Source organism: Eurosta solidaginis, chromosome 1 (genome assembly GCF_040869045.1).
Source record: "Eurosta solidaginis isolate ZX-2024a chromosome 1, ASM4086904v1, whole genome shotgun sequence".
Taxonomy (NCBI): Eukaryota; Metazoa; Arthropoda; class Insecta; order Diptera; family Tephritidae; genus Eurosta; species Eurosta solidaginis.
In genome coordinates, this window is record NC_090319.1 from 314,808,379 (window position 1) to 314,831,470 (window position 23,092).

The window sequence follows — 23,092 nt, forward strand, 5'->3', positions numbered from 1 at the left end:
ATATAGCCCGTCGATTTATGATGACCATTTAAATTGTTTATTTATGGGCCTATTTTCACTTAGTTACAACTTGATTTTTTAACTTGTTTGTTAGGTTTCAATTAAAATTATCTTATTTCTCTATACAATCCAAAATCCAAGCTCAGTAGGTACAGTGTTTTATTAAGAAAGTACGACTGTAAATTTATTTGCTTCACATTTTTTGCATTCAAAATTTGACGTGATGCATTTGAAAGCAATTGAAAGAGAAAGTGCAATGTTCAACATTATATTCAAACATACATATGTATTTTTAGTATATAAAGTCTTTAAAAATGTGTTTAATTAACTGCGCTCAGAAAACAAACTAAAGCTTATAATAATAACACAGGTCGACAAAATTTAACCAACATTCATACAGAAACCAGACTATATATTTCCGAAGGTGTATGATGCGCTGAATTCAAATCTGGCCTCAGAATTGCTCTATCTGGTTTACGATATATCCTAACCTAAAAGTGCAAAAAACACCGTTTTGCCCATATTTGGGGTTATGTAGCCTTGCAGATGTTTGCCGTCTTTCAGTGAGTTTTACAGCTCCGGCTCACGCTCAATTTTCACGGGAATGCTCTGGATCATTGAGAGACTTGAGAAGCAGATGTCGTGAAATTTTCGCACACGTGAAATGTGATAGGCAGATGTCGCCGCTGTTTTTCATTTAACTCATACGGCGAAAGGCTAAGCAGCGACATCTATTTTTGAAAAAGTAGGTATATTAAAGGCCGCGTTGCCAACCTAAAAAGAACTAATTAACAAATTATCTGGCTCACAAATTGAACCAGACTTCTGGATTTATCTGGCTCAAATCGTTGTTGTTGTATTTACATGCAAAATTATTTATCTGGCTCAGAATTTTGCCACGGATGATAGCTGTTTTCTTTCACCAAAATTAAAGGGTGGCATCTTTAAATACAAGTTTTCTTCTTTCAAATGGCGGAGTTTGCTCAAATATCATTTTTTTTTCGCTGAGGTATCGCATTTTGAAATTTTCATGTTTCTAAATTTTTCTACTCCTGAAAATCGATTGAGATAACATAGACATGATATAGTAGATTACTAATTTTCTTGAATTGAGTCTTATTTTTCTTAAAATTATGTCTCAGACCATAAGTGTGCTAACTCACCAGACCCCTACACTAACCCTCGGGTACTAAGTCGCACACAACCCTAACCCCTAGCAACTACGCATGTCATACCGCAAGCAGGCTAACCCACTTAACCCTGGGGACAGCGTTTACTCGCACATTTTTCTTAAAATACGTGTTATTTATCTAGACATTTCATACCACAAGTGAGCTAACCAACTTAGCTGTTAATCCATCAACTCCCGTATCCCCTAACCCCTAGAAACCACCCATAAAACACCACACCAAACATGAAAATTTCAAAATGCGTGTTTCTTGAAGAAATGACAAGAGATATAACACAAGCTGCCAAAATGGTTCACTCTACTCTATGCATTTCTTTTGTTGTTGTTGTTGTTGTAGCAATAAGGATGGCCTAGAAGATTCAATGTGGTCATTAGGGTGAGTAGATTTGTATGGACGAAAGTTAACCATATAGCGCCATCGATTTTTCGATAGGATTGGGCTCAGGAAAAAAAGTTTCACTACGCATACCCAAAAACGCAATTTTCGAGCCTGCGAAATTTCATTTTTTTTACTTTCTTCGACTTTTAAGGTTTTTTTCATGACCTACTAAAAAATTTTCATATGTCCGACCCAAAAATGTCCGCTAAAAACGTTGGCGATAACAGTTTTTTGAAAAAAAAAAAAAAAAAAAAAAATGTTTATTTAAAAACTGTTATCGACAACGTTTTTAGCGGACATTTTTGGTTCGAACAGGGTATACATGAAAATTGTACAATCAAATGAAATTTTTTTAGTAGGTCATAAAAAAAAACTTAAAAATCAAAGTCGAAAAAAAGTTAAAAAAAATGAAATTTCGCAGGCTCGAAAATTATTTTTTTGGGTATGCGAGGGTAGTGGAACTTGTTTTTCCTGAGCCCAAATCCAATCGAAAAATCGATGGCGCGATATCGGTTAATAAATCGACCCACCCTAGTAAATCGTTCCCGAGTTGGGCGAACTTGTAAACCTATGGTGCTTGTTACCGAAACGTACCGGATCTACATATATCCGGCAAGGGACGATCGCTACAACAGCAACAAAAACATGTTGTTTTTTTGTGTTAAGCTAAAATCTTGCATCATCTAAATTAATTTTGTTGAGGAAACCCAAGGCTAGCACTTATCTTTGCCACCAATTTGAGATTAACCCAATGTTTAAATTTTTTTTGTTTTTTTCTTTATTGACAACAAAGTTTAAAATTATTATAAGATTTCTCAAAAAAAGCGAAGTTTTTGCGAGACAAAATAGCTTATTTCTATTTTACTCTATTTGTTATCAATTGTTATGAGAGGTTACAATGAAAGACAACAGTAAGTAAATAATAATAATTAAAATTTAATTAAAACTAAAATTTAGCTTAATAATTTAATATTATATGAGTATAATTAAAAGTATAGTGTAGAACGTACTTTGCATCTAGATATTAAAATCAAAATTTGTAAGAAGTGGCCGTTTGACCTCGAATTAAAGCATTGCACATTTCTTGCATTTTTAACTTCAACTGGAAGTTTGTTGAAAAGTTTAACACCATAATGTCTTAGTGATTTTGCACATCTTTCCGTTCGAAAGATACGTGGTTTCATATTTATTCTAACTCTAAGTGTATATTTTGGGTTTGATTCTTCTGGAATCAATTCTGAGAAGTTGAGATCAGCAACACCAGTCGAACTGTATTACGAAAATATATCCGAGAAATATTTTTCTTTGCAGCCACCCACGAATGCTAATGATTTGATACTGCTACAACAACAACAACAACATTTGATACCGGAGTGCCTTTGTAAAATTTTTGGCATTATGTACTGGTGAATGTAAATGTGAGTGACTTGGACGCAAAGTGTCACAGCGCTATACATAGTCTGACCAATAACAGGGCTCAACGAATATTTTCTGAGGTTTGAAAAGTTGTTTATCACAAAAATTTTTTATAGTTTTCTGCTTGGAATATATTTCGTTAAGACCAGCACATTCCTTAAAGAACATTTACTTGTCCTTAGAAATAAATATATAAACTAAAAAAGGCGATGTGGTAAGAGGTATTCAAATAAGTTAATTTCATTTAATTTTTATTCCGAAAATCTATTTACTCGAAAAAGTGTCATGCAGTTTTTGACAACGAAGTTTTGTTCATCATGCTAGAGAATATTTCTGAGCGGTGTTATTTTTATTGTGAAATTTTAAATCATATTTTATGTATATGTAATAAATTCGCATGTTTAAAATAAATAGAGCAACTCACGAAAAATCTCAAGCGCCTCCCAGACCACGTAAAATGTCTAAACCGTGCAAATGTTGGTTTCCATGGGTATGAGGCATTTGATAGTTTGAGTTGAGTTGGTTGCCTTAATATGTATGTATATGAATATAAAAGTAAATATGTATTTAAAGAAGATAATCTCATTTAGGCCCGGTTTATCAGTAGTTGGTTAAGCTAATCTTAAACTAAGGAGCAGTTTTTCAGTCACAGATTAAACCCGCCTTTGGGGTATGCTTTTTTGTGCGGCAACATTGGTTTTTTTGTTATCTAGATAATTCGTAGATACGGCAACAGCTGGATTTTGTTTAACCAACAAACATGAAAAAAAAATCTCCAGCGAAATATATATCTAGTTCCGGAAGTGATATCCAACATCATTATTTAATTATTCTTAAACCAGATAGTTCTCGAGTTAATATCCAACTTCATTCTCCAATCACTATCCAACCTTTGAGAAGTTTTGTAAAATTATAAGTTTTCTAGTTGATCTACAACGTCAATAATATTTTCCAATTATTATTTCGAGAGATTTTGAAAAATATATAATTCTCAAATGAATATTCAATACATTTCTCCAGTTGATGTCCTACATTGCATATCGAGTTGAGGTGGAGTTGAAAAAAATCTCCAAGGTGGTACCATAAAAACCCACAGCTCTTTATTGTGAGAAATAAACACCTGGTTGATAGCAGTAACGAAGCGTAATTAATCAAAAATAAATTATATAGGCGGCCGAGTTAGTGTGATGGTAGCGTGCTCCGCCTACCACATCGAAGATACCGGGTTCAAGCCCCAGGCAAAAAAACATCAAAATTTTAGAAACAAGATTTTTTAATTAGTAGACAATTTTTCTAAGCGGGGTCACCCCTCGGCAGTGTTTGGCAAACACTCCCAGAGTATTTCTGCCATGAAAAGCTCTAAGTGAAAACTCATCTACCTTGCAGATGCCGTTCGGAGTCGGTATAAAACAAATAGGTCCCGTCCGGCCAATTTGTAGGAAAAATTAAAAGGAGCACGACGCAAATTGGAAGAGAAGCTCTGCCTAAAATCTCTTCGTGTCACATTTATTTTTATTTTTTTTAATTATATATATTTCATTTTTTACGTGAAAAAACTGTAGTATGGAATCTTACATTTGAGCCAGTTAAAGAACCACAAGTTGTTAATTAAATTTGTTAACTTAAGTGATAGCATTTTTTGCTTTATAAAAAATTACCTCTTTTACTGAGTACGCTATGATCCTCGAGTTGAGCCACTGTTTCGAAACAACTCTTGAGATTTTAGAAGTATGCCTAGTTATCAACATGAGCTCTAAGGTACTCAAGCCGAAATGCTTGTTGGGTATATTCGACGCCATTTCGAACGAACGCAAACAACTGATAGGTTAACTAGAATTTAACCCTGCCAGACCGGCCGCTTAAGCTCAGCTTAAACTTGAGTTCAGACCGAAAAACTGCAGAATAAATTTAAGCGTAGTTTAATTGACAAACTTGTACTGAAAAACCGGGCCTTAAAAGCAAAAGGGCGCGCGTAAAACTTTAACATGCATTCTAAAACCATTTTTCAAAGTTGCATTCAAATCATTTCGGAAGTCTTAATTTATTTTTATTAAATTCAAATTTTTTTGTAGATTCATATCTGATTATTGAATGTATGCATATACTATATGTGTATTAATGCAGTTTTGTCACTCCCCTCAAGCTTGTTGCGCAAAATTTTACTATGCGCTTCTAATACATACATTAAATTCAACAAGTTCTAAATACATACATACACGCTTAATGGAATACTTTAATTATATATTTACTATACTGTAATTATATGTGTGCATAAATTCTTTTAATTTTGTTTTATTTAATGTATTGTGCTTGTGGCGCTGTCATTATTGTAAAGCTTTACCATAACATGCCCCAGCCAAAATCACGTTATTCATTTACACAGCGCCTTCAACTGCAGCAGCGTCACCATTTTCAATTATTTGATCAAAAGCGAATGGTTGGAAAGCGTAACCAGCGCCTTTGTAGAATTTGCTTTGGAATTCAACCCTAAAAAAATGAGAAAGCATATATAAATACAAATAATAAAAATGTATTGCAAACAAAACAAGTAAGGATGGCTAAGTTCGGGTGTAACCGAACATTACATACTCAGCTGAGAGCTTTTGAGACAAAATAAGGGAAAATCACCATGTAGGAAAATGAACCTAGGGTAACCCTGGAATGTGTTTGTGAGACATGGATATCAAATGAAAGGTGTTAATGAGTATTTTAAAAAGGGGTGGGCCTTAGTTCTATAGGTGGACGCATTTTCGAGATGTTGCCATAAAGGTGGACCAGGGGTGACGCTAGAATGTGTTTGTACGATATGGGTATCAAATTAAAGGTATTAATGAGGGTTTTAAAAGGGAGTGGCCCTTTGTTGTATATGTGAAGGCGTTTTCGAGATGTAGACCAAAATGTGGACCAGGGTGTCCCAGAACATCATCTGTCGGGTACCGCTAATTTATTTATATATGTAACTAGCTTTACCAGGCGCACGTTTTAACGCCCGAGATCGAATGGATGTTGCGTTATTTTTTCTGTTTTGTTTGTTGATAATTTAATTTATTGTTCTGTAAATTGAATTGAATGTTGTACGCATATTTGGTGAAATTTTCTGTTAAAACATTTTATTCTTGTATCTTATTTTATATTGTAACGATTTTGCTGCAAATTCCTCTTAGTTGCCCTTTTTCTAGGTTCGTATCGCTAAACTGTTGAATAAATAACTCCAATATTGAATAATGGAAAAATTGCCTTTATTAAAATACTTCACAATAACACTCAAACTGTGCAACGAATAGCTTAATAACCAAACTGATAGCTCAAATGAAACTCCACTATTCAAAATAATACTGCTATTGCTCGCTAGATATCGTCTTAGTCGTAACTGCTTGACAACTCAAATCAAACTCCAACTCCTCGCCTTTACCGTCGCGCCTTTTATACTTTTTGATTTCTAATTGCATACTTCTAGACTTTTCCATTCCGGAACTTACTAGTTAGTTTCGGCTACAAAATCGCCAGCCACAACTACGTGCACAAATTATTGCCCTCTCTTGTGACAACTCAGATAAGATATATGCATGTGTTTGTGCATTGCCGCTCCGATGCTCGTATACGTACATATGTGTAGACGCAATTATTTATTCGTTTATGTAGATACATAATGATTGAATTATTGATGTGAATGTTTGTAGTTTACAGTCTCTCGAGTACACATAGGCGTATAAGTAAATGCATCTGTGTGTGACATCTCTTTCGGCTGCCTTATATATGTGTATACATGATTTGATTATTGACGTAAATACTGCTTGGCATGGCCTTAGCATCGCCTTAGTGATGGTATAGCTTAGTGGTGCTAATATCCGTGACACTGCCCTCCACCTAAGTCTCATCGTCCCGATCAGACAAATCTCCCGATCTAAATGCCGCTAGCATCACCAAATGTACCACTCTTCTAATCCGTGGTTTCCCAGTGGTTTGTATGCGGTAGATGGTATCACTGATCTTCTTCACAACTTTGTACGGGCCTTCCCAACTGCACCGAAATTTGGCTGGAACACCTTTCCGCCGGTGAGGGTTGTTTAATAGTACCAAATCTCCCCTCAAGAAACCTTCCGAATTAAAGTTCTTGTCATGCCAGTGTTTCATCTTACTACTCATTACCCTGGGCCGTTCCTTCACACTCTGTTGTTTGGTCAATGAACCACTTCGTAGAGCTTGCGCTGGACGGATTTGCTTTGCATAATCGGTATCGTTCCCACATTTCACAACAGTAGTGCGCTCCGTCTTGAAACTACCCTCGCATTCTTTCTCGGAAATTCGTGGCTTCGTTTTCCTGCGTCTTTTAGGTTTTTTCAATGCCAGTGTTTCTCTCACAGGTACCTTCGGTTTTGATTTTTTTGGCCCATTTCTTCCATCAATCTTTACCTTTGAATTTCGTGGCCTTCGTCGAGTCTTCTCCACCAGTACCCGATTACTGCTGAACCCTTTTTCCAAACTAAAGTTAAGTGGCACATCTTGGTTCTCATAACGCATCACCCTTCTCTGCATATCGATCTTGATGTCATGGTCAACCAAGAAATCCACTCCAAATATAACTTCATCAACAATCTCCGCCACAACAAATTTGTGTAGAACCATGACCTTCCCAATCAATACTTCACATATCACTTCTCCCTGAACTTGGTTATACTCGCCAGTGACCGTACGCAACTTTGCTCCAGGTAACGGTTTTACTCTCCTGTTGAACAAGTCAGATCGGATCAAGGAATGAGATGCGCCCGTATCTAAAGTCAGTATACGTTCTTTACCATCCACATTCCCTCTGACGGCAAGACTGCTTGATTTCCTTCCAATTTGCGACACAGATATCACAGGACATTCAATAGCCGGGGCAAGTTTTCGTTCTTTACATCCGACACGCTCTTGCTCATTTCCGCCAGCATTGCGTTTACGGCCACCCACATTGTTCGAACTATTAGGACCAAGATCGCAATGACGTGCAATGTGACCTGAGTTGCCGCACTTGAAACATTTAATAACTCCGGCATTCTTCTGTTGAGATCCCTTCAGTGCTTCCGAAATTGTGTCTACCCACTCTGGCCTTTCTACTTCCACACGGCGTGCTTTGAAAACTGGCTTACTCAATGGCGACGCTGTTTCTTGAGTCAGTGCATAGGATACCGTTTCTGCGAATGTGGGTTTTGGGTTTGCATATGTCGCTCGCTTCGTTTCTACGTCCCGTATGCCATTTATAAAACTCTGGATTTTTACCCTCTCGGTGTACTCCACGGGTGCGTCCGCATTTGCGAGATGAGCTAACCTTTCAACATCCGAGGCAAACTCCTGCAAAGTCTCATTCGCTCTTTGGTGACGGTTTTGCAACTCAATTTGGAATATCTGTTTCCTATGCTCGCTTCCATAACGTCGTTCTACAGCAGCTATTAAAGTTTCATAACTGTTCCGTTCGTACTCTGGAATCGTCTGTAAGATTTCCGCTGCAGGCCCTTTCAATGCCACGAACAGTGCAGCAACTTTATCTTCCGCATTCCAGTTGTTCACTGCTGCGGTCTTCTCAAACTGTAGCTTGAAGACCTGGAAAGGAACAGAACCGTCAAATGATGGTGTTTTTACCTTTGGATTGCTTGCTGAAACAGCTGGCGGTTTAGTTGTAACTGCTCCATACGACCTTTTAACGCTTCTATTTCGGCATCAATTTTGTCCTCGAGTTGTAAAATTTTTGCATACTGCTCTTCCAGTTTCACAAAGAGCTGCGATGAACCTGTTCCGAAATTTGTGCCGACATTTCAGATATACGTGCCTCTTGCGCTTCCAGTTGAGATGCCAAATATGTCTTCTGTTCTTCCAATTGTGTTTCCATCTTAGATGTTATCTGTGTCGACATTTCTGCATACGCGTTTCTTGTGCCTCAATCTTCGATGTTATACGGTTCTCCTGTGATTCTAGTTGTTTTTCCATCTTGGATGTTATGCGTGTCTCCTGCGATTCCAGTTGAGATGTTATATCTGTCTTTTGCACTTCGAGCTGTGTTGACATATCGGTTGATATTTGTGACGACATTTGCTTCAGCACTGCTAGTATCGCGTTAGTGTCTACACTCGCCAATGGATTCGGAGTCTCTATCTTCTCTTCCAATTTAGTCGCTGGCTCTTCCACATCGGGATAAAAGACATACTCGTCCACATCAATTCCTTCCAACTCCATTACCTCTCGTAGCCGTGCTTGAAGTTCGATCTTATTGCCGGTTGAATTCAATCCACGGCTCTCCAACTCCTTCTTCAGTTGCTGGATCTTCAATTCACTGAACTTTGCCATTTCCTTGTAGTCCTCTGGAATTTATTCAACAATTCCTGTTCTGACACCAATTGTAACGATTTTGCTGCAAATTCCTCTTAGTTGCCCTTTTGCTAGATTCGTATCGCTAAACTGTTGAATAAATAACTGCAATATTGAATAATGGAAAAATGGCCTTTACTAAAATACTTCACAATAACACTCAAACTGTGCAACGAATAGCTTAATAACCAAACTGATAGCTCAAATGAAACTCCACTATTCAAAATAATACTGCTATTGCTCGCTAGATATCGTCTTAGTCGTAACTGCTTGACAACTCATATCAAACTCCAACTCCTCGCCTTTACTGTCGCGCCTTTTATACTTTTTGATTTCTAATTGCATACTTCTAGGCTTTTCCATTCCAGAACTTACTAGTTAGTTTCGGCTACAAAATCGCCAGCCACAACTACGTGCACAAATTATTGCCCTCTCTTGTGACAACTCAGATAAGATATATGTATGTGTTTGTGCATTGCCGCTCCGATGCTCGTATACGTTTATGTAGATACATAATGATTGAATTATTGATGTGAATGTTTGTAGTTTACAGTCTCTCGAGTACACATAGGCGTATAAGTAAATGCATCTGTGTGTGACATCTCTTTCGGCTGCCTTATATATGTGTATACATGATTTGATTATTGACGTAAATACTGCTTGGCATGGCCTTAGCATCGCCTTAGTGATGGTATAGCTTAGTGATGCTAATATCCGTGACAATATTATTGTATTGCTTTTGCCGCTGATGATTGTTGCTTTGATTACATTCCGAAGATGCATGACTGGTGAGCCAATTTTCAAAGTTGATATATGCGCAGGCATTCCTTTTGGTTCTAAGGAGTATAGAGATTCATTTGGATAATTCACAATTTTATCTTCATCTGTAACTGTATCGATCGATTTATATTTCGTCACTTCACCAGGAAATTGATTTTGAAAGCGATCATTGATTTTGTTAACATGATCATTTTTGGGAGCTAAGATAGTTCTTTCGCATAGCCAAAAAACAAAAACATTTAAATTTAAAATTCTTAATTCTGAAATATGAAAAACTTTCGTCTTGATCGAAGGAACCTCGAGCCAAAATTTGGTGATGATCAAAGTATAGCAAACACGTTTTCATAGGGAACACACACACAGAATTTGATTTTTTATAGAAGATGTACATAGACTGAAGCTAAACTATTTTTTTAACAGCGGCAGATTACTAAACGTCCAAAAGGCATAACAGCTAAACTCAACAATGCAGTCAAACTTTAGATGTTAAAATAACTTAAGTGTGTACGGTAGCCATAGTTTTCCCCATTCCACATTTTACTGGATGTTTTAGGACTTAACGTCACATAGCTCCTTACCAATTTTAATTATCCTACCATTACGACATCCAGATATATGCAGTATAATATATTCCATTTGTATGGGAGGTGCCACGCCCCCTTTTTCCCAATTCCATATTTTCTTGGTGGTGTCAAGGATTGACCTCAAATAACTCCTTACTGAATTTCAATGTTCTGGCATGTATACCTTCAAAGTTATGCAGTACCAAAGATTCCATTTGAATGGGAGGTTCCACGCCCGCTTTTTTCCAATTCCGCAATTTCTTGGTGGTGTTAGGGATTGACCTCATATAACTCCTTACTGAATTTCAATGTTCTGGCATGTATACCTTCAAAGTTATGCAGTACGAAAGATTCCATTTGAATGGGAGGTTCCACGCCCCCTTTTTCCCAATTCCGCCTTTTCTTGGTGGTGTTAGGGATTGACCTCATATAACTCCTTACTGAATTTCAATGTTCTGGCATGTATACCTTCAAAGTTATGCATTACTAAAGATTCCATTTGTATGGGAGGTGCCACGCCCCCTTTCTCCAAATTCCGCATTTTCTTGTTGGTGCTAGGGATTGACCTCATATCACTCCTCATTGAATTTCAATGTTCTGGCATGTATACCTTCTAAGGTATGCAGTACCAAAGATTCCATTTGTATGGGAGGTGCCACGCCCCTTTTATATATCGAAATTATTTTTAGCCTAAAACCTTCCCGTTGATCGAAGGAACCCATAACCAAAATTTGGTGATGATTGATGTGTGGGAAATACGTTTCCATAACGAACACACACACACACACAGAATTTCATTTTTATATATATATGGCTAAACCGATTTGGGATTTCAAAATCAACTAACCATCATCTCTCCTTCCTGTATCTTTCCTAAAAATTTCATGGCAATCTGTCGAGCCGTTCTCGAGTTATGGAGTGACAATCAAAATGTACACTTCTTTTTATATATATAGATACCACGAACAGTATTCCTGCCGAGATTCCAAGGGCTTTTGATTTCGCCCTGCAGAACTTGTTCATTTTCTTCTACTTAATATGGTGGGTGTCACACCCATTTTATAAAGTTTTTTCCAAAGTTATATTTTGCTTCAAAAAACCAATCCAATCACCATGTTTCATTCCTTTTTTCCTATTTGGTATAGAACTATGGCATTTTTCATTTTTCGAAATTTTCGATATCGAAAAAGTGGGCGTGTCATAGTCGGATTTCGCCCATTTTTAATACCAAGATAAAGTGAGTTCAGATAAGTACGTGTGCTACGTTTAGTAAAGATATATCAATTTTTGCTCAAGTTATCGTGTTAACGACCTAGCGGAAGGACAGACGGTCGACTGTATATAAAAACCGATTTCGCCCATTTTCACGGAAAACAGTATAGTCACAAGGATTGGTAAATTTTTGGTCGACTTATGGCATTAAAAGTAATCTAGACAAATTAAATGAAAAAGGGCGGAGCCACGCCCATTTTGCAAGTTTGTTTAATTTTTGTATTTTGTTGCACCATATCATTACTGGAGTTGAATGTGGGCATAATTTACTTATATACTGTAAAGATATTCAATTTTTTGTTAAAATTTGACTTACATTTTTTTTTAAGTTGGCGTGTTCGTCATCCGATTTTGCTAATTTTTATTTAGCACACATGTAGTAATAGGAGTAACGTTCCTGCCAAATTTCTCATGATATCTTCAACGACCGCCAAATTACAGCTTGCAAAACTTTTAAATTGCCTTTTTTTTTAAATTGGGCGGTGCCACGCCCATTGTCCAAAATTTTACTAATTTTCTATTCTGCATCATAAGGTCAACCCACCTACCAAGTTTCATCGCTTTATCCGTCTTTGGTAATAAATTATCGCACTTTTTCGGTTTTTCGATATCGAAAAAGTAGGCGTGGTTATAGTCCGATTTCGTTCATTTTAAATAGCGATCTGAGATGGGTGCCCAGGAACTTACATACCAAATTTCATTACGACACGTCAAAGTTTACTCAAGTTTTCATGTTTACGGACGGACGGACGGACATGGCTAAATGACTTTCTTTTTTCGCCCAGATCATTTTTATATAAAGAAGTCTATATCTATCTCGACTAGTTTATGCCGTTACGGATTACCGTTATGCGAACAAAATTAATATACTCTGTGAGCTCTGCTCAGCTGAGTATAAAAACATAAAAATATATCTCACCAATGTAGACGCAGTGTATGCAAAAATGCTGATAAACCCTCCATCAAAACTAAAATACCAATGGTGAGTACAGCCCAAAAAGCAAATACTACAGTCAACATAATGCCACCGGGCCAACCCTCTTGCTTCAATCCAATCGACAAAACCATGTTCCACAAAACCTCAGCCAATTCTGAAAAAAGTGAAAAAAGAGTAGTATGATTGATAGCAGCGTACACCGGGCACAGCTTTACTGTGGATAAATTGCAAATACAACTTACGTGCGTGTGCCAAAGACAATGCCCATAAACGCAAATATGATGCAGTGTGCGAGACGGAACCTAATACGAATTCAATTGTGTGTATGCCTTGGTGTATAGCAATTTCCGAAAGTTCTTCCTCTTCATGAGGATCACCGCCACCACCATGCCCAGCAACTCCTCCAGCTGTACCATTGGTCATGCCAACCTCAGCGTCACTGGTAGCGCCGGTTAAATTTTGTCGCTATTTTAATTTTTATATGTAGTTGTGGCAATAATTAAATAAAATTAAATAGATATACAAATAATTAATAAATATTGCAATTTTATATATACAAACTAATTTATTATATAATATCTACAAATAAAACTAACCTCCTCCTGTTTGGGTATATAATTTGTATGGGATATTTTTGTATTAAATTTTTGGTGTAATTGCCGAAATTAGAGGGAAAAGTACAAAATAATTATATAAAACCATTAAAAATTTACAGCACTTATAAAATCCTGTTCAGTTTAAATGTTTTCAAACGATAATTGATTTAGTGAATAAATGGATGATGTTGTGATGATAGAATGTTTGAAAACAGCGCAGCTTTTTGGTGAAGCATACATATGAACAAACATCATACTTATAATATTTTCTTAACGTATAACAATCTATTAAAGCTACTAAACTTACATTTGCTTGTCGACGTTCCTGAATAATTTTAAGTGGTCTTCCGAGCAGCATAACCGGTATACAACATAGGGCGATAAAACGAAATAGTTTTTGGAAGAACGATTGCCCAGCAAACATATAAGGACTGCAATTTTCAACTTGTTTTGGCGTATTGCCCAACACCATATCGATGAATGTTATTAAAATTGAAGGAGCACAAGCAGCATCGAAAGGATCTGTCATAAATTAAAAGCATACTTATCAGTAATTATGCAAACTAATATGTACATTAGACTGGGTCGATTTATTAACCGATATCGCGCCATCGATTTTTCGATAGGATTTGGGCTCAGGAAAAAAATAATTTTCGAGCCTGCGAAAAAAATGGCGAAAGGGTCAATTTCTCGACCAAAACACTCCCCAACACCCAAAAAAAATTTTTTTTTTTTTAAACTGTTATTGCCAACGTTTTTACGACAGTTTTTGAAAAAAAAAAATATTTTTTGGGTTTTGGGGAGTGTTTTGGTCGAGAAATTGACCCTTTCGCCATTTTTTTTCGCAGGCTCGAAAATTATTTTTTTGGGTATGCGTAGTGAAACTTTTTTCCTGAGTCCAAATCCTATCGAATAATCGATGGCGCGATATCGAAATCGAGATCGAAAGTCTAGATGTTTTCTTTTTCTTAAAAAAATGAATCTAAAATAACAGACAATATAAAGATAATATTCCATATTTAAAGTTGTACTTTGCTTTGTCTTTCACGAATTTTGCAGAGCCTACAATTTCTCGATTTGTACGCGTAGTAATTTTTTTGGAGTATTGACTTCTCGCGAGATCTCCAATATCGAAGTACTCGAATTGTTCGCGAGCTTCTCGACATTCAATTTAATCGCTGCATGTATTTTATAGAGCTTACGATTTCTCAAATTTGTTCTCGAAAAGCTCACGCGCTTTTCAACATTCTGTGACGAATATTAGCATAACTAAGTGATACTCACATCACTTAGCGGTTATTAAATAAGGGCACAACAACAATAAAGCAAGCTGGCACTCTTACACTCGTACGTAAACAAATCAATCATCATGTACACACATGCAGTAGAGAGATACTCACAAACGCATGCCATCATCAGCCGAAGTAGTACTCACATATACACACGCATATGGATACAAACCACAAAAATACATGAATATAGCTGATAACTAAGCATGAAGTTCACGAAATTACTAGACCTTAGGAGAAATGGGTGAACGAGGAAACAGTGAGTATAAAAGCAGAGCAAGCTGAGGCATGACTATGCAGTTTGATTTAAACACGCAATTAATTGTCTTATCTTGTTTTGTTGATTTTCCGACAGGGTGCATAAATGATGCATATTGGAACGATTTTCTGTCATCCCTTGTCAAATTTGGTTTTGAGACAAACCGGTTTCGGCGTTGTGCTATCATCAGTGTCGATTTTCGTTCTGATCTGTTGTTGTCGTTTGTCCTGTATTTATAGTTCGTAGGTACATGAGCAAGTATTGTCAAAATTCAATGCCTGTGTATGTGCTGCGTGTTCATTCAGAACCGATGGTGGTTTACTAATCGATTTGTGTGACTGACTGCGGTAGGTAAAAATCCGTGATTTTAGTCGTTTGAACTTCTTTGTGGGTTTGTTGTTTTGGTGTGTTAATTGTTTTGTGTTTATTTGTTGTTGTGTGTTTGTCTGTTGTACCTGTGTGATTACTTTGTTTCTTGTAAACAAGTTTTAAAGGCTCGAATATTGTGTCAGAAATTGTATTTATCTGCTAGTTTATTATTCTACCGTCGAATGTTTTCTGTTTGTAGATTTCCATTTTTTCGAGTACGTTGAGACGTCGGCCTTTTGCTGTATGTGAAGAACCCTAACTGTTTTATTGATGTTTGCTGGGGAACATTCATTCTCGATCATGTGCTTCGCGAAGTTAGACTCGGGTATAATGTTTGGATTCCGTATTTTTTTGTTGTAATCTCTAATATGTTCTCGGAATCTCGTTCTTATTTGCCGTTCTGTTTTTCCTATGTAACTATGCTGGCATCCGCAGGTAAGCTTGTATACGCCGTGTCTGCTAAACGGATCCTCTGAGTTAGTGTTAGTTTTTAGTTTTCGCCCTAGATTGTTCGATGTTTTGAATGCTGTGTTAATTTTGTATTTTTTAAAGAAGTTTGCCAATTTATCTGTTGCTTTTCCAGTATATGTCATAGTCGTCCAGCTATTATTTTCTTTTTCATTATTTCTTTTTGGTTCTCCATTTGTTCTTCTGAGCTTATCTACTAGTGCTTTTTTATATCCGTTGTTTGCAGCGATATTATATATGACCTCAAGTTCTCTCTTATATGCCTCTTGGGTAATAGGTGTTCTTTCAAGTCTATGTACCAAGTGCCTTAATGCTGCATTTTTATGCTGTTGGGGGTGATTTGATGTATTGTGTATTGTGTCGGTGGCCGTTGGCTTTCTATATATGTCATAGTTAAATCTTTTGGCTTCTTTATCAATATTTATCGTGAGGTCTAGATAGTTGATTCCTCCGTCTTTTTCGGTTTCCATTGTAAATTCTATATTTCCGTGCTGTTTGTTGAGGTACTCTAGTACAATATGTTCGTTATTAGTAGTTAAAACGCATATTATGTCATCCACGTATCTAGCATAAAATGACACGGCGAATTTGGACTTCATCTCCTGTGTGTACTTTTCTTCCAGATTTTGTATGAACACTTCCATAAGAATTGCTGATGTGGGGCTTCCCATTCCAAGACCGTTTGTTTGTCTTTATTTTTTGTTGTTGAATTGAAAATAGTTTTGACGTAAAGTGGTTCTTAGCGTTTTGTGATTTGCATACTTTTCACTTTGTTTTTTGTATTATGAACTATTGTTGAGCTAACTATGTCCAAAGTCTCCGATAGTGGTATAGATGGGTATAAATCTTTTATGTCAAAAGATACCAATTTGCTCTTCCTTGTTAGCTCTACGTTCTCAAGTCAAATACAAACAAAAGGCCGACGTCTCAAAGTACTCGAAAACATGGAAATCTACAAACAGAAAACATTCGACGGTAGAATAATAAACGAGTAGAAAAACACAATTTCTGACACAATATTCGAGCCTTTAAAACTTGTTTACAAGAAACAAAGTACAACAGACAAACACACAACAACAAAACAACACAAAACAATTAACACACCAAAACAACAAACCCACAAAGAAGGTCAAACGACTAAAATCACGGATTTTTACCTACCCCAGTCAGCCACACAAATCGATTAGTAAACCACCCTCGGTTCTGAATGAACGCAGCCCAGACATCAATTTTGACAATACCTGCTCATGTACCTACGAACTATAAATACAGGACAAACGACAACAATAGATCAGAACGAAAATCGACACTGATGATGGCACAACGCCGAAACCGGGTTGTCTCAAAACCAAATTTGACAAGGGATGACGGAAAACCGTTCCAATATACACAATTAATTAGTTGTGAAGTACGCTCAAACTAGTCTAATAAAGACCAATTTGCATTTTGAATATTGGAGTTATTTATTCAACAGTTTAGCGATTCGAACGTTAGCAAAAGGTGTAAAATAAGCGCAGTTTCCCAGGATTCGTTACAATTCAGTTTATGTTTAGTTACGTTAAGACTTCAACTCACATATGTATGTCGAGACGCTTGAGTTACTTGAACACGACATGACGATTTGAAATCGAAAGTTAATTTTGTAAGTTAACTCGCTACTGTGAAAACAGCCGTTAAAAAGACCGTGGATGCGGTTTATACAAATTAAAAAAAAAACTTTAGTAAGCTTCATTCATAAAGAACCTGATCGACAAATTTTTGGAGATAACGGCGTTTTGCCTCCTTTCAAACACCATGTCCGCATGTAGTGAGTGCAAAAAGAATTGGTTTTTGCTCAAAAATTTTAAATTTGCTGGTTAGGGCTTTGCGAATTAAGCTAAAACAATATATATTTAGTTACAATCTTACTTTTATTAGAGGCAGCATATCGATTCCATTTAATAAACATCAAAAGTGCCAAATAGAAGAACATCATTACCAAGAAGACCAATTGTGGTATGAACTCATAGAGCAATGCATTACGATTCTTGAAGTAAGTGTGATTGTGTAGACTCAATGATACACCGAAAATCATATGAATTACACCAAATATTATTGATATTTTCATTTTATATGAGTTATGAAAGATTATTTTATTGGCTGTAGCCACTTGCCAAATTGGATCCATACCAAGCGGATAAGGTGTACCTTCATAATCTGTGGTATTTGGATTCAATTGTAAATGTTTATTGTTCAACACTGTCGTCTTATTATAATTAATTTGCCAATGTGATCCAAAAATGTTCAAAGACTTTGAGAATATATCATTATAAATTAGTCCAGTATACATAGAAAACACGCCCATTAGAAAAATGATATAACGACCACCAAAGAAGATGTTCCAAATTTCATTTGTAGTTTTCTGTGCAGCCAAACCTTTCTCTTTACGTATCATCCACAAGCCAAATAATGCCATTATAGTACCATGCCCCAAATCACCAAACATCACAGCAAAAAGGAAGGGAAATGTTATAATTGTATATGGTGCTGGATTCATTTCACGATACGACGCAACACCATAAGCATCAATTAATGCTTGAAAAGCTTTGGTGAATTTGTTAGTACGATTATAGGTTGGTGGATTTTCGAAGGTTTGCATGCGATTCAAAATGGGCGGTACAGATGAGCCTGAACGTTCAGTACCACGTCGTAATGCTAATTGTATTGTCTCCATATCTAGTACCGGCACCCAACATTCAGCAATTAAACACTTTTGTGTCACATCCAAATTGAAGAGATTCAATGTATGATAAATTGCTTTTATTTTGCGCACTTTGACAAACCAATTTTTTAAATTTTTAGCAGCAGCGACTAGCACACGATGCCGATGATCTTGCGTTTGACCGAGCACTGTATTTAAATCTTCAATGCGTGTCATAACACCCATAGCCATTTCACGCCGATCGGCTGGTGCCTCGGGACATGGATACAGTGTAGCACGGAAACCTTCACAAATTTTTTTAACGCGTGTCTTTAACTGATCGCCTTGGAAGAAAATGATAAATACAGATTTGTACACCTGATCTCCCTGTAAATATGTAATTTTATTAAAAAATATTAATTATACACATTCGAAATGAATAAATAATAATGAAGTTGCTATTCGACCGGAAATCCATTTATAACATGAACATGAAATGGTATATTCCGTTAATCGTCTGCTTTACTAGAATACGAATAAGGGTCCAACAATGAGACTATGCGACCAAACCCCAGTGGGTTTGGGACTAAGAATATTCCCGCTCCATACATATCATAAAAGCTAACTTAAATCCACAGACTAGCAGGTTCGAAGCGTAAAAAAAAAACAAGTAAGCTAAGTTGGGGTGTAACCGAACATTACATACTTAGATGAGAGCTTTGGAGACAAAATAAGGGAAAATCGCCATGTAGGAAAATGAATCTAGGGTAACCCTGGAATGTGTTTGTATGACATGGGTATCAAATGGAATGGTTTCAAATTAAAGGTATTAATGAGGTTTTAAAAGGGAGAGGCTCTTAGTAGTATATGTGCAGGCGTTTTCGAGATATCGACCAAAATGTGGACCAGGGCGACCCAGAACATCATCTGTCGGGTACCGCTAATTTATTTTTATATGTAATACCACGAACAGTATTCCTGCCGAGATTCCAAGGGCTTTTGATTTCACCCTGCAGAACTTTTTCATTTTCTTCTACTTAATATGGTAGGTGTCACACCCATTTTACAAAGTTTTTTCTAAAGTTATATTTTGCGTCAATAAACCAATCCGATTACCATGTTTCATCCCTTTTTTCATATTTGGTATAGAATTATGGCATATTTTTCATTTTTCGAAATTTTTGATATTGAAAAAGTAGGCGTGGTCATAGTAGGATTACGCCCATTTTTAATACCAAGATAAAGTTCAGATAAGTACGTGAACTAAGTTTAGTAAAGATATATCGATTTGTGCTCAAGTTATCGTGTTAACGGCCGAGCGGAAGGACAGACGGTCGACTTTGTATAAAAACTGGGCGTTGCTTCAGCCGATTTCGATTTGTATTTTATTGCACCATAGAATTACTAGTGTTGAATGTTGACATAATTTACTTATATACTGTAAAGATATTCAATTTTTTGTTAAAATTTGACTTTAAAAAATTTTTTTTAAAAGTGGGCGTGTTCGTCATCCGATTTTGCAAATTTTTGTTTAGCACACATATAGTAATAGGAGTAACGTTCCTGCTAAATTTCATCATGATGTCTTCAACGACTGCCAAATTACAGCTTGCAAAACTTTTAAATTACCTTCTTTTAAAAGTGGGCGGTGCCACGCCCATTGTCCAAAATTTTACTAATTTTCTATTCTACGTCATAAGGTCAACCCACCTGCCAAGTTTCACCGCTTTATCCGTCTTTGGTAATGAATTATCGCACTTTTTCGGTTTTTCGAAATTTGCGATATCGAAAAAGTGGGCGTGGTTATGGTCCGTTTTCTTTCATTTTAAATAGCGATATGAGATGAGTGCCCAGGAATCTACATACCAAATTTCATTACGATACCTCAAAATGTAATCAAGTTATCGTGTTAACGGACAGACGGACGGACGGACGGACATGGCTAAATGAATTTCTTTTTTCGCCCAGATCATTTTGATATATAGAAGTCTATATCTATCTCGATTAGTTTATGCCGTTACGGATTACCGTTATGCGAACAAAATTAATATACTCTGTGAGTTCTGCTCAGCTGAGTATAAAAATAAATGGCCTGTCTTCGTTACTTATTTGACATGTACACATTTTTCTTTCAAGCTTATAGAACAGGTATGATGAGGGGTCAAAAGGCAGATCTTCAAAAGGAACACACTGCCTGTTAATATGCAATTATCTTCTCCCGTAAGTAGCTACAAAACAGTAACTGTCAAAAAACAATGTTATTACCAAATCTCGTTGAAATTGGTCACCTTTTGATCGACTTTGGTATTCAAAATTTTGTGAAGAGCGTATCAGAACCAATATTTTTTAAATTTTCGTACTTTGTACTTATATGTCTATAAAGGTGTTGTAGTTACATACGTGTCTTTAATACACTGCCAATTTTAGCCATCACTAAAACTTTAAGTAACTTTAAAAAAAAACAAGGGGCGTGGTCGTTAACGAATTTTTCTCAGATATATTTATACATAAGTGGTACTAACAGCTTCTGATTTGTGGCTTGCAAAACTTTTAAATGTTCTGTTACTCAATGTGGGGGGTGCCACGCCCATTTTCTAAAATTAAACTACATTTCGATTATGCTTTTTGTTTAAAAACAATCCTTCGTCGTTCGATTTCTCCATTTTCAATACCAATCTATTCTGCGTTCAGATCTGCTAGTGTGCTGAATTTCGTAAAGATATCTCAATTTTTGGTCAAGTAATACTGTTCTATACGGGACTTTGGTCTGGTGGACGAGCGTAGATACAAAATCGAACCTACGAGTATGCCAGAAGGTACAAAGTAGAGCTCTAGTCTGCGTGGCGGGCGCTCTGCGCACCACCCCTGCGGAGGCGCTGGATACTCTTTTTAATGTGTTGTCAATAGATTTAATGGCCAGCAATGTGCGGCCTTTTCTGCTCTACGGCTGCGAGAGTTATCCGGCTGGAGAAACAATATGGTTCGCCATGCAGCCATCCTTAAGAATCTGGATTCGCCCTCGTCGGACTATTGCGCTCCGACTGTATTTTTCGATATGAAGTACGAGGTTGTTATCCCGGATAGGGATTATTGGTCGAAGGAGCCGCCGGAACTGAGCGATATGCTGCAGATATATACTGACGGCTCCAAACTGGATAAAAAGGTGGGCAGCGGGGTCTTTGCACCTCAACTTAGGTGGAATCTTTCCCTTAGCCTACCCGATAATTGCAGCGTCTTTCAGGCGGAGGTGGCTTCTATAAATGAGGCCGTTGATCACCTGAGGAATGCTGTTCACGGCTATAATAAAATTTGTATTTACTCTGACAGCCAGGCTGAACTAACAGCGCTTTGATAGGTCACATGTAAGTCCAGGACAGTAGAGAAGTGCCGCAAATCTCTTAACGAGATCGCTGAGTAAACTTCCCTCAGTCTGGTATGGGTGCCTGGACACTCGGAAATGCCGGGCAATGAGACGGCTGACGAACTTGCAAGAGGGGGCACATCCGTTCCGCTTTCGTCGTCCTGGAAGGGATTGAGCATGCTGCTCGCTACCTGTACGCTTAATTTGAAAGGAATTTTCGTTAGGGAAGCAAGTGTGAGATGGAGCAATCTCGAATCCTGCTACCACACCAAGCTCGTGTGGACTGAATGGGACGCGAGACGTACAAGAAGTCTCCTTCTTCTTGCAAGGGGGGCATATATCTGGTGGTTGGACTTATAACCGGCCACATAGCAATAGGGAAGCACAACGGCTGGGTGCTCCTTATAATGATTACTGCAGGACCTGCAAAGACGAAGAGGAGATAGAAACAGTCAAGCATTTTCTGTGCGACTGTCATGCCCTTTGGCGCAAGAGGATGAAATCTCTGGGATCTCCCTTCTTTGACGATCTTTTTGATCTGGCTAAGAAATTCCTGACATTTTCTGAATCGACCTGTTGGTTTGTGTAGGGGAGAGATCCACGTGGTATCACAATGGGACCTTTTGGGCCTAAGTGCGCTGGTGCTCGCACCGGTGGCCACTCTAACCTAACCTATCCTGTTAACGGACGGACAGACGGACGGACATGGCTTAATCAAAATATTTTGCGATGTTGATATTTTGATATAAGTGGGTCTAAATCTATTTCGGTTCCTTAATGACATTACGTACTACCGTTATCCAATTAAAGTTATAATGCCCTTGTGTAAGATACACACTGGGTATAAAAATCGTTTCCCCCAACACCCAGGCGATTGTTATACAGTATTATTGTTTATTTCGATATAAGGATTTATATTCTCCGAGCATCTTACATCCCTAAAATTCAATCAGACATTTATGAACGATATGTATATGGTCACGCACAACCGAATACCGTCGTTATTTGGTTTTAATTACACTGGTTTACAGCCAAAATTCACCAGAGACGCCATTATGAAATTCCTATGTAAAATCACCCCCCATTCCGAAATCAATTATTTGAGATATTTACGAATAACCGTTTTTTTCAAAAAAAAAAAAAAAAAAAAAAAAATTGGGTCCACTTAATCATATATATCTCAAGAACGAAT

General features: G+C 37.1%; 1 protein-coding gene across 5 annotated transcripts in view; it reads right to left on the reverse strand.

The window, feature by feature from the left end:
- Nucleotides 1-1,017: 1,017 nt before the first annotated feature.
- Nucleotides 1,018-23,092, reverse strand: part of Vha100-1 (V-type ATPase subunit a family protein Vha100-1) — a 73,227-nt gene continuing 51,152 nt past the window's right edge. For all 5 annotated transcript variants that reach the window (XM_067761627.1, XM_067761626.1, XM_067761628.1 and 2 more), the window contains 5 exons: nt 17,768-18,926; nt 13,782-13,996; nt 13,121-13,343; nt 12,861-13,032; nt 1,018-5,471 (listed from right to left, as the gene is read on the reverse strand). In XM_067761627.1, the coding sequence (XP_067617728.1) occupies nt 5,360-5,471; nt 12,861-13,032; nt 13,121-13,343; nt 13,782-13,996; nt 17,768-18,926 (1,881 nt within the window). In that variant the 3' untranslated portion in view covers nt 1,018-5,359. The remainder of the gene's footprint in view (nt 5,472-12,860; nt 13,033-13,120; nt 13,344-13,781; nt 13,997-17,767; nt 18,927-23,092) is intronic.